The sequence below is a fragment of the Cornus florida genome, unplaced genomic scaffold (genome assembly GCF_030987335.1).
Source record: "Cornus florida cultivar Cherokee Brave unplaced genomic scaffold, ASM3098733v1 CherokeeBrave_3.0.0_Hap2_Chr05, whole genome shotgun sequence".
Classification (NCBI taxonomy): Eukaryota; Viridiplantae; Streptophyta; class Magnoliopsida; order Cornales; family Cornaceae; genus Cornus; species Cornus florida.
This window is the reverse complement of record NW_026775575.1, coordinates 53,415,699-53,428,234: the sequence shown is the minus strand read 5'-3', so window position 1 is coordinate 53,428,234 and position 12,536 is coordinate 53,415,699. Positions and strand designations below refer to the sequence as shown.

The following is a 12,536-nucleotide window of genomic DNA, read 5'->3' as shown; positions in this document are numbered from 1 at the left end:
ATGAGATTGAAATTAAAGCTGAATTCACCAAATATATATATATATATATATAATTTAGGTGGATGGGAAGTCTATTTCTTAATGTTGACTAATTGCCATTGTCCGTATCATTTGTGCCAATTTTAATTTTAAACACCAACGGATTGGCTTGAACCTAGTCTTTATGAAATGCTATTTTATTTGTTACTTTTTATACAAGAAAGTTACTTTCATACTGATACCTTCTAGTTTTCATCAAGTTTAGGAAAGTTCATCAAACGTTAGGAGGAACTCATTCATTTTGAATAAGTATTGGGTGAGCCGGATATATCACGTTGCTCGTTTGTCCTTTGTCTCTTATTAAAACTTAATTTTTTTAAAGTGTAATTTTTAATTATATATATTTTTTTATTATAGTGATAAGAAATAAATTTTTAAATATATTCTTTTATGGTGAATTTACATGACTTTAATTACTTTTATGACTTTAAGATAAGAAGAGTAAATTTAGAATATTAAAAAATTAATACATTAAATTTTAATTTGGTATAATTATTCTGGGGCAATAAAAAATAAAAAAAGGTGAATATTTTTTTGTGGAAAGAAAGAATATTGTTTCTATTTAGGATTATGTTTTTTTCCGGGACACAACCCCCTTTAAGGAGATCCAAACCGGTCCCATTAGGGTGGGGTTATAGTTTGCTATATTCTGTTATAATACCTAACGACTTATATTCTACAACTTAATTATCAAAAAGAAAATATTAATATATTCAGAAACTTATATTAAACAACAAATTACAATTTTTATACTGTTTACTTGCCCAATCATTTGGTTTGGTAGAAGTAGAGGAAATGAAAAGAAATGGAAAAAATTTAGTTGAAAGGAAAATAAGTTTTTAGTCAAAATATAATTCCCTTAAGTAGTTTAATTTTCCCAAAAATACTTCTATCATAAAATCATAAAGCTATGTAGTTTTGACGAGCATAATAAAAAAAAAAAATTTACCTTTCTTTACTCATCAAAAAAATATATATATACACAAAACTTCCTTGATTATACTTGGAAGAATAAAAGGGCAAAATAAATATTATAACATTATTTTAGGTCAAATTTTTATTTGAGGGGTGTTTTCGCACAATGTTACAATATTAAAGGAGTTGTTTGTAAATTTTTTTAAATAGGGAATAAAAGTGCTAGCAGAAATAAAAATAAAAATAGGTCTTACTAAAAATATAGTAAAAAAAATTCTGTAACAATTTATCTCTCAATTGTTTAAAAACCAATCTGTTAAAAATTGTAAATAGAAATATGGAGGTTGATTTGTTGTCAGATCTAGTTGAGAGAACACGTGACATCCTTTAATGAGGTCTACGGTTTACACCCGACCCGTTCACATGAGTGCGCAATTACCAGATATCTCACATTCGTCGCCTCCATCCTATCTATATTATAGCCCACCAACCCAGTCAAACCCACGAGCTTTGACCAAAACCATTTTATCCACTTTGATGACAATGCTTTCACATTTAAACTCGGCTCACCTATCCCGACACTTTCGAACCACGTGTATTCACCAACGCAACCGAGTTTGAAGCAAATAAATGAATTTTTGTTCTATATTTATTTGAAAAGCATCAATGTTTTTATAAAAAAAAAAAATTCAAAAAATTAGTTTATATTATTTTTCCGCCGTTGGATTTTAAACGTTTAAATAAATGATCAAATTATTCCCAAAGACAGGGTGACATTGATAGAGATGTGAGAGGTAAGTCATTAAGGTCTCGTCTTTAAATCGCACTTCGGACTTAAATGATTTGTATGTTGTGGGAAGTAAATTATTAAGATCTCGTTTTCGAATTACACTCATGACTTGAATGATTCGTATGTTATGGGAACGATACACATTTCTAAGAGATAATAAAAAATAAAAATAAAAAAACAAATTTATCCATGTTTTATTTTACATTTTAATTATTTTTAAAGTAATAATTTACAAACCGAATTTGATAATTAGTGAGTGGAATGTCTCACCATATGATATCGATATAATGTCATGGGATATGATTCACCCGCCACTCTTTTCACATCAACGAAAATTGAAAGTTTATAATATAATTTAGTCTCAAGTTCAATGTAAGTAGGATAAATCGTAAATATTATAAAATATAATATAAAAAAGTAAATATACTTAAAGTAATTTTTTTCAATTTCAAATCAAAAGCTTTAAATATTTTTAAACATAGCATATCTAAGATTCTACATGTAAAAAATGAATATGAACAGGCCATGGGAACAAATGGGAACATTTTTATAAACAAAAGAAAAAACTACAATAATAAACAGAAGAAAAGAAAAAGAATGCTATATATTAAATTAAAATACAAAATTATATACTTATTAAATTAAAAATATAACTTCAATTCTACTATTAAGAGTCAATATATATATAAATATCAAAACCCCAATTTCATACCCCAAATGTAATGAAAGTAAAAGTGATTATGAAAATGACAAACTATTGTTTAACTTTTTAGACTTATTAATTGTTTGTGTGAAAGTGCAAGTCTGAAATAAATAAATAAAAAAATCATTATCTTATTATTATTATTTTTAAAATTTTGTTATTTTCAACGGTCAAACTTCTTATGAACTTCCCGGAAGATCCCTCCGAATAAACAAAGAGGAGAGAGAGAGAAAGTGAGAGAGGGGGGTGATGCATCTATGAAGCGAGAGGCTTGTGCCATACGTCTTCATTTTCATTTCTTCCAACTCTACCCTTCATTCCCACCCACATATAACTCTCTCTCTCTCTCTCTCTCTCTCTCTCTCTCTCTTTCAAAGACTCAGCAAGCTCTGAATCTGACCCACACCCACCACCGGCGATTAGAAATTACAGAAACCAACATAAACCCTTTTCATCTCCCGACCCGATTGATGAACACCACCACCTCTTTCTCGCAGTTGCTCGCCGCCGACGACTACCCCGCCGTCAGTCGCGGCCTTTCCGATCGTATCGCCGAGCGAACCGGTTCTGGGGTGCCCAAATTCAAGTCAATCCAGCCACCGTCGCTGCCTATCTCTCCGCCCTCGTTCTCCCCTTCCTCGTATTTCTCCATCCCTGCTGGAATAAGCCCAGCTGAGCTCTTGGATTCCCCTATCCTCCTCTCCTCTTATAACAACGTATGTATCTCTAATCATCGCTTCCTTTTTGCTTTTCATTTACATCTAGTCTCTGTTTGGTTTCTGAGAAAATTAAGGGGGCAAAAATGTAAATAATTGAATCAAAACATTTATTTCTTGTGTTTTAACTGCCTACCCATTTTGCTTTTCATCACTACCTACCCATTTGCTTTTCAATTTACTGTTTGGTTTATGAGAAAACTAAGGAACAAAAAAAAAAGAAAAGAAAAAAAAGTGAATGATTAAATTAACATGGAGTTCTTATGTTTTTACTCCCTCGAGTAATTGTACAAGACTGAGCTTAGTTGAGTTGGTGTTGTATTATTCCCTTTAATTTCCTTTGGGTTCTTATTAACCAAACAGAGGATTAGGTTTGAACCCATAATTTTTATTCATTCAATTTGAAATTTTTGTTTCTGAGAAAACTAGGTTATTGTGTTTTAAATCCGTTATGTAATTGTACGAGAATGAGCTTAGTTGAGTTGGTGTTGTATGATTCTGTTTTTCTTTCCTTTGATTTCTTATTATTAACCAAACAGAGGATTATGTTGAACCGATGTTTTTTTTTTCTTCCCCATTTCAGTTTGAAATTAGTCTTAAGTTTATTTTATATATGATTTTTTTTTATTTTTTATTTTTCAATTGTTTGTTTGATTGGATTTTGTCATGTCTGTCCAGTTCTTTATGAAAAGGTTTTGTTTATATTTATCTGCAGATTCTACCATCTCCCACTACTGGGACATTTCCTAGTCAGTCCTTCAATTGGAAGGGCAATTCCAACAACAACCAGCTGGGCATCAAGCAAGAAGAGAAAAACTACTCTGATTTCTCTTTCCACCCCCAAACAAGAATCCCCACATCATCCATATCAAACTTTGAATCTCAAAACAACCCAATTCCAACAGTATGTCTCCATTTGGTCGTTTTTAACTGCAATTCAATTATTTTATTTTATTTTATTTTTTTATTTTTTTTTCTTTCCTATCATAATATGGATTGTCACACTTGGAATTTGTACATAATTTTCAGGAGCAACAAGCATGGAGTTTACAAGGATCCACCAAGCAAGATGGTCTATCGTCGCAAAAGAGTATGGTAAGTTCTGAATTCGATTCGATGCAGAGCATGTCCCCGGAGATAGCCACCATTCAAACTAACTCACAAACCAAGAGTGGGCTCCAATTTGATGGCAATCACTATAATCAATCAGCGATGAGAGCGCAGGGAAAATCAGACGATGGGTACAACTGGAGGAAATATGGGCAGAAACAAGTGAAAGGGAGCGAAAATCCGCGGAGTTATTACAAGTGTACATACCCCAATTGTCCAATGAAGAAGAAAGTTGAGAGGTCTTTGGAGGGGCAAATTACTGAGATTATTTACAAGGGTGATCATAACCATCCCAAGCCTCAATCTACTAAGAGATCCTCTGCAGCTTCTTCTCAATTTCAAGCAATTCAATCTTGCAATCCTCCCACCAGTGAGATCTCAGATCAGTCGCACGTCTCACATGAGAATTCCTCAATCTCATTTGGGGAGGATGATTTTAATCAAAGCTCTCTGAAGAGAGAATCAGTTGGAGAATATTATGATGATGAAGTACCTGAGACCAAAAGATGGTAAGTTTGATATATATATATATATATATATATATATATATATATATATATGTTGTGTAAAGGATTTCATTTGATTAGTAAGAATCAGATTTATGTTCCATTTCCTTTTCCAGGAAAAGCGAGAACGTAAATGAAGGTATATCAGCACCAAGGAGTAGTGCAGTGAGAGAAGCTAGAGTTGTAGTGCAGACAAGAAGTGATATTGACATTCTTGATGATGGTTATAGATGGAGAAAGTATGGGCAGAAGGTGGTTAAGGGAAATCCAAATCCTAGGTAAAAAGCTTGCTTTCATTTCAACTTTATTTTCTAACTTGCAAAAAAGTGATGTAGTTTCGAACTTCTAATATTTTCCAAGCACACATTTAGAGTTCAGTGTTTCCATTTCCAAACAAGCTTCTTTTTATTCAATCTATGGTAAATTGACCTCCTTACATGGGAAACACATCATAATCTTTTATTAATCACTATTTGAAATGGATTCTATCTATTTGCATATCTAAATTTACCTTGTGAATTGTTTTAATCCTGTTATTTAGGTAACTACCCAACTTAGGATTGTGTTGTTTGAAAGATGTCGGTTGAGATATACGACTTTATTCAGGAAAAAAAGGATATATGACTTAGTTATAGAAGGGCTGAGTTTGGGTTGTTTGGGTTTGCTTGTGGAACCAAGATCCTCTCTTGTTTCCATTTTGTCCTTTGCCCATAATGTGCCCTATTGCACAACAAATGTCGTGAATGCATCAGACAATGCAACAACTATATAAATGCGTTAAATTTTCGATTTAATGGTGTTATAACGTTGTAACACAACATAATATGTTGCATCTTCGATATAAATGCGGTGCATAACTTTTTAAAAGTTGTTTCATGGGTATTGCATTTTTGTGATATACTTGTGTTGTATTGTGATGTTGTTGTGTTACACTATGATGTAGCTGTGCTGTACCGGTGCACGGGGTGAGTGCACAGGATCTCCGGAGGGAATCCGGGTTCTTGCTTGTGACCAGTTGAGTCATGTAATGGTGTAGGCAAACAATACACTTGTGTAGTTTGCATTTTCTCTTTTCAAACCACATTAAGGGTGTTGATTTGTAATTTTAATGTTTTCAATTAGATGATCTTGGAACTTGTCTAATTTTATGATTCTTTTATTACTCACAGGAGCTACTACAAGTGCACAAATCCTGGATGCCCGGTGAGGAAGCATGTAGAGAGAGCGTCACAGGATCTAAGGTCAGTGATAACAACCTACGAGGGGAAGCACAACCATGACATCCCTGCACCACGAGGTAGTGGCAGCCATTACGCCAATAGGCAGAACAACAATGCAGACATGGCGACAAGGCCTTCTGGCATGACCAACGATCAGTCTGACGAGTCGGTCATCGACCCGATTCGCAATTTTAGGATGCCAACATCTGAAGGGCAAGCACCCATCACATTAGAGATGTTGCAGAGCCCTAGGAGCTTAGGGTTCTCAGGGTTTGGAAACTACATGGGCTCTTACATGACTCAGTCACAGCACATGGACGCTTTTCTTTCCAGAGCCAAGGAAGAGCCCACTAATGACAGTTTTGTTGAGTCCTTTCTATGCTAGGTGTCATGGGCTTAGAGTTTCAACACCACTCTAGCTAACCCAGTGTGGTACCAAGATGTTGCTTCTGCTTGCGCCACATAGGGCACCCAATTTTTGGAAGGTTTGGACTCCAGAAGTATCAATAATCAATAGGAGGAGGAAGCTAGACTCATTTGTTTATTCATATTTTGTTTGTTTGTATATTTTTTTAATGGAATTTGATTTTGTATATTCAGGATTATATAATTTATATGGCACAGAGGTTAGTGAAATTCAGTGCTTTGTTACATCATTTCATCATAGGTAGACACTTCTTTCCTTTTTGTGTTGAAGAAAAAAAGAATGTAATGGACCATGGGGTGTTTTTTTTTTTTTTTCATTTATGAAAATTAAATATGAAAATAGAAGCTGAGAATAATTGAAACTATTATAGAGTTACTATTATTATTGTCGTATCTCTTCAATCTTTCAAAGTAAATGATGTCGGGCTATTATCATGCTCGTATCTCCTCGGTGTGTGAAAAAAAAATAAATAAATAAATAAAAATAAAAACAAAAACAAAAACAAAACAAGGCAAGGCATTAATTAATTGATGATGAAGCTTTTATTCTTTTAAAAATCAAGATGTTACTTCTAAATAGAGCAATTAGGTATAAATTGTTTTTAAAACACAAAGATATATATAAATAAATAAAAAAGCATTTGAGAAGAATAATGTTTTGTATATCAATGAAGACCCGAATTCAAGGGCCGACTATTTGTCGACCCTTGGACACATTGGGATGGAGATGGCGCGAATCACCTGCAGTGAGGCTCCCATGCAGTTTCCTGCTGTAACTTTTAAGTAGTCTATATTTGACCACATCATTCTTCAACTAACGGACACTAAGGCTGTGTTTGGCTAATTACACCACTATTTATAAGTAACATTTTACCACCATTTATAAGTAACATCACATAGTCTAAAAAGTAATGTTACGTATAAACATAACTCAATTTTACATATCATTTATGTTATTATTTGAAATTAAAAGTGGTGATATTTCCTTTTACAAATGGTGATGTTACTTTTTAGACTCTGTGATATTACTTATAAATGGTGGTGAAATGTAAAAATAGTCTAAAAAGTAATATCACTACTATTTATAAGTAAAATCACATAAGTCTAAAAGTAATATCACATAGTTTAAAAAGTAACATCACCACCATTTATAAATAACTTTTGCCCTCAAAACGTGGTGATGTTACTTTTTAAACTATGTGATATTACTTTTAAACTTATATGATGATACTTAAAAATGGTAGTAAAATGTTACATATAAATAATTGTGCAATTGCCAGATACAATGTTAGTGTCTATTAAGTGGAGTAAAATGTGACCAAACCAATGCCACTTACTGTTCACTGCAAGAAACTACATAAAAATTGCACAGCAGGTAATTCGCGACCGGAATGGAACCCCCTCAGTGCATCCAACTCAGTCCTTGAATTGGAGCATATGGCACTAGAAATTATATATATTGGCGAAGTATTCTAAAAATTTATTTATGAAGAATACTATTTTTGTTTTAAAAAAAAAACTACACAAAAGAGTTCTATACACTATTAGATATATATATATATATATATATATAGTTTAAATATGTAAAGAATCTTTGAATGAGTCAAAGATTTGCAGCTGTGCATTACTTGGTGCCCACGCTAGCGATGGTCAACTGATAAATTTGAAATTTACTTGATACCCCTGGTTGCCCACCAGGGGTCCAGGCCACACCTACCTAACAAAGTAACAATGCCAATGTCAAACTTTTTTTTTGGGGTGTATTATAATAATTCATTTGATGCCATTCTTTATTATTATTATTATTTTTTTCAGTGTATAAAATTGAAAAAAAATAATAATACTGGCCTGCTTAGTTATTTGAAAACAATTTTTAAGAATGTCTTTAAAAAACAATAAATGACAGTTGTTTTATTAAAAAAATAGTTTTCAAAAAATAAAATCAAATAAATTTTTTTATATAGTTTTCCATTTTTAAAACTATTTTTTGAAAGGCAAACCAATCATGATTATTGTGTTTTGTGATTCACATATTAAAATAAATTTTGTGATAGTGTAGCATTGCTCAAATCGAAATAACTAAAAATGATTATTTTGTCATCAGATAGATTTTAGAGAAATGCTATCACGAGAATTCTTCCATGACATGACAGAAGGTATGAGTCTTCTTTGTTTAACTACATAATTGAGAGTTTACGAGATATTCATTTCATTCCAAAATAAGTATTCACCTTTTTATTTTTATCCGTTTCAAAATAAGAATCTCATTTGAAAAGTAAATGTACTATTTTTTTTTTGTAATATTACTAATTTAACTTTCTTATATTAAATCTATAAAAAGTAAACCATTGCATCATTGTGGACACACTAGGATAAATTTGATAATCAATTCACTAATAATATAATAATAAAATAATAAAAATTATTCACTTAAAAAGTTAGAGTTCCAAAAAAGAACACTTATTTTGAATTGAAGAAAATATATAAAAAGTCAAATTAATTAATTTAATAAAATTTTCAATTCATTAGTTAGTGGCTCTTAGCATAAGATCACTTTAGATTTAAAATAAGGAAAATGACGTCGTCTTCAAGATTTTGCCGAAGAAAAAAAACAGGAGGAGGAAAATAACTTCATTTAGTTATTTCATTACTCCATCAAATTTAATACGCTGTAAACAAGTTAGGGATGATAATGGGGCAGAGATCTTAATTCTCATCCCCATCATCATTTAATTTTTTTATTTCTATAATCATTCCAAAATTTATGGGGTGGAAATTTTTGTCATCCTTAATTGCAGGCCCTGCCCGGCGGCGACTAGGGCCTCCAATTTAGAAGGCTCAACAAATTTAGGACCATAATACAAATATAGTAGTATATTTCTAACATTCAGGTCATAATTTTCATAATTAAAAAACAATATATAGTTATATGTCAAGTAAATTTATGGTAATAAAAAAAATTTTAAAAAAATTTATGACAATAAATACACGTACTTATAATATCAATTTATATATGTTATACAGTAATTTGTTTCTATCCCTCCCCGTTCAAATATATATATATATATATATATATATATATATATATATTTATCATATTAGTTTTGGACTTGTGTGTATACATGGCTCTATTAACTCCCGTCCAAATAACTAAATTTTTAACTAATATGTGCAATCAATTGTCACATTTTTCAAAATAACCTTGTAAGATTTCCTAAAATGTGACATAATTTATAATATTGATGGGATATAATTATTTTCAAAATTACGGAATTTTAACCAGACGAACAAAAAAGACAATTGAAGTATTTGATTTTTTATAAAAAGTTAAAAGTTATTATTTTTCAAATGTTTGGATTACATATAGAGTATTATTGATTATCCCAATTACAAAGTTGAAGTTGATCAAATCTTACCAACGGTTATGATGTCACAAGAGATTGAATTGATTGGGTATGATACTTATTGAAAAAGATATGTTGGAGAAATTTGATTGGAGCACTCTAATTGATAATTTTATTTTGATATGAACTTGATTTTTAATATTTGCAACTAAGTTGTATTAAATATTTCTTTTAATTTTTTAATGTAAATTGGATCGTGCTAGTTATAATACACCAAAAATGGGTTTTGTTTTGTGTGTTCAAAATTAATATATTTTATATGTTTATTGTCTCATTTTAATGAAAATTTTCCCTTTTTATAATTTTTTTGTGTGTGTGAAATTTTATAAAGGGAAGGTCGCTTTTGGAAATCTCAAGGCCGGCCATGGTTGCTGCTAATTTTTTTTTTACAAGACTTGAAACATAAAACGGTTAAAATTTCTTAATATATAAGTGTAATTTAATAAATTAATAATATATTTATGGCGAAACCGACCTAACCGACCTAAACTCGTTGGATTTTTCAAGGCATGCCCGCTGGGAATTTTTTTTTTTTCGAAATGTGAATTTTTGCCATACCTATAAATAACTCTCTTTGATTTCTCAAATATTTTATTCAATCTCTCTCTGCATACATTCAGTAACACCATGGAACCTATCGTAGGTAAACCAAGTCTCTGGAGCGATATTCTGGTGCGAGTGGTCTCATTTGGCATTCTCATAATTCTCGCTCGATCCGCTTTCATCGTTAGCGATTCCGCCGACTTCTGCTTCTTCTCCGACACGGTCAGAGTCTCCGATCCCTCCCCCGCAACCTCCGTCGCACACCTCCAGAATTACTTTTCGTCGGTCTTCCAAGATTTGATCGCCGAAGGCTTCCTCTCGCCGGACTCCAAGGCTCTCTGCATCGAAACCCTAACCGGCCAAGACGTCGAAGCTCTGCGGGAAATCGGAGTCGTTGACTCCATCGGAATTTCCAAGAAACCTTCCCCGCCGTTCGTCGTCTCCGGCCGTTCCGTTCGCCATCCATTCCACGATAACACCTTCGATTTCGAGTTTTCCGGCAATGCAAGTCTGGACCGGTCGGCTCATCCGGCCGAGTTCGCTTCCGAGGTATCGAGGACGCTCAAACCGGGAGGCTTCTTCGTCGTCCACACACTGTCCAAAGACCTGTACAGTCTCAACTCATTGCTTGATTTGTTCAATTCTTGCACATTGATTAGGGCACGCGATATCGACGGTTTCGATTCATCGATGCCGTCGATTCGCGAGATTGTTCTGAAGAAGGAAAATGAAATTCTTGGCCATGGCAAGAAAAAGAAGCAAGCTTTGAATGCCAATTCGGTGAATAGATGCTCTGTTCAGGGGTATAAACAGGAATTGACACGGAATGCTGAGCCTTTGATCACACCAGAGCCATTAAAGCCTTGGATTACATTGAAAAGGAATGTAAAGAACATTAGGTATCTTTCTTCAATGGTGGATATTGGTTTTAAGTCCAAGTATGTATATATTGATGTTGGAGCTAGGAATTATGGTTCAAGCATTGGGAGTTGGTTTAATAAACAGTACCCAAAACAGAACAAAACCTTTGACATTTATGCAATTGAGGCCGACAAGGCGTTCCACGCAGAGTATAGTATGAAGAAAGGAGTAAATCTTTTGCCTTATGCTGCATGGGTGAGGAATGAGACTCTGTTTTTTGAAATTAATCGCGAACCAAGTCGAAAAAATGAGGAGAGAGGTAGAGGAATGGGTAGGATTCAAGCTGCGCAGTCCTCCAGTAATTTTGTGGGTGATCTGGATAGGATTGTGGGATTTGATTTTGCGAATTGGTTGAAGAACACAGTGTCGGAGAGAGATTTCGTGGTGATGAAAATGGATGTGGAAGGGACTGAATTTCATTTGATTCCGAGGTTGGTGGAAACCGGAGCAATTTGTTTGATCGATGAGTTGTTTATTGAATGCCATTACAGTAGATGGCAGAGATGTTGCCCCGGGGAGAGGAGCTCAAAGTATCAAAAGACATACGCCCAATGCTTGGAACTGTTGTCTTCTTTACGAAGGAGGGGAGTTCTTGTGCATCAATGGTGGTGATTGGTAACAGTCAATTACTTTGACTTACTTTAATTCTTTCTCAGTGATGATTTTAGTTGTTGTTTTTTGGTAGGGAGAAGATGTTAGTTGTTGCATTCGAGAATTTGTCTATATATATATTTTTTGTTCTGTACTCAATTTTTTCAACTTTCCCACCTGCAAATAGGAATCCAATTACATTTTATCTGTATCATGTGTTTTCTGTTTCTGAATCTTTTAATTGTACATTGTCAAAATAATCTGAATTTTATTTTCTCATTATTTTACAGTGTCTCACTGTCTCTACTAGTTTAACTGGTCCATAAAGATATAAAAAGCAGGGAAGAGAATGGGTTTAGAGTATCTTTGAGGGTAAAGATTTCATGTCTAATGTGCTGAAAAATAATTGCTAGATTTGTTGAAACTGGCATCTTGAATTTGTGAAGATGATTGAGTTGTGGCTTGCACATTTCGATTGACCTAAGAACAAAGGGCAAAAAGATGATATCTATAGGAAAACTGAAAGACCTAACTGTTAAGGTAGTTGTTTAAGGAAAAGGGTCCGGTGATATTAAGGGGTGGCAATATTGGACACGAAACGAGATAAGTGGGTTTGGGTTTGGCTTTATCGTGTTCGTGTCGACCCAAATTG

General features: G+C 33.1%; 2 protein-coding genes across 2 annotated transcripts; both read left to right on the top strand.

The window, feature by feature from the left end:
- Positions 1-2,683: 2,683 nt before the first annotated feature.
- LOC132306477 (WRKY transcription factor WRKY24-like) lies at positions 2,684-6,650 on the top strand. The gene is made up of 5 exons (XM_059803866.1): positions 2,684-3,163; positions 3,879-4,067; positions 4,193-4,782; positions 4,896-5,057; positions 5,949-6,650. The coding sequence occupies exons 1-5, from the start codon at positions 2,705-2,707 to the stop codon at positions 6,382-6,384; spliced, it is 1,836 nt and encodes a 611-aa protein (XP_059659849.1). The 5' UTR covers positions 2,684-2,704; the 3' UTR covers positions 6,385-6,650.
- Positions 6,651-10,206: 3,556 nt separating this feature from the next.
- On the top strand, positions 10,207-12,173 carry LOC132306476 (uncharacterized). Its single transcript, XM_059803865.1, has one exon. The coding sequence runs from the start codon at positions 10,457-10,459 to the stop codon at positions 11,903-11,905; it is 1,449 nt and encodes a 482-aa protein (XP_059659848.1). The 5' UTR covers positions 10,207-10,456; the 3' UTR covers positions 11,906-12,173.
- Positions 12,174-12,536: the final 363 nt, after the last annotated feature.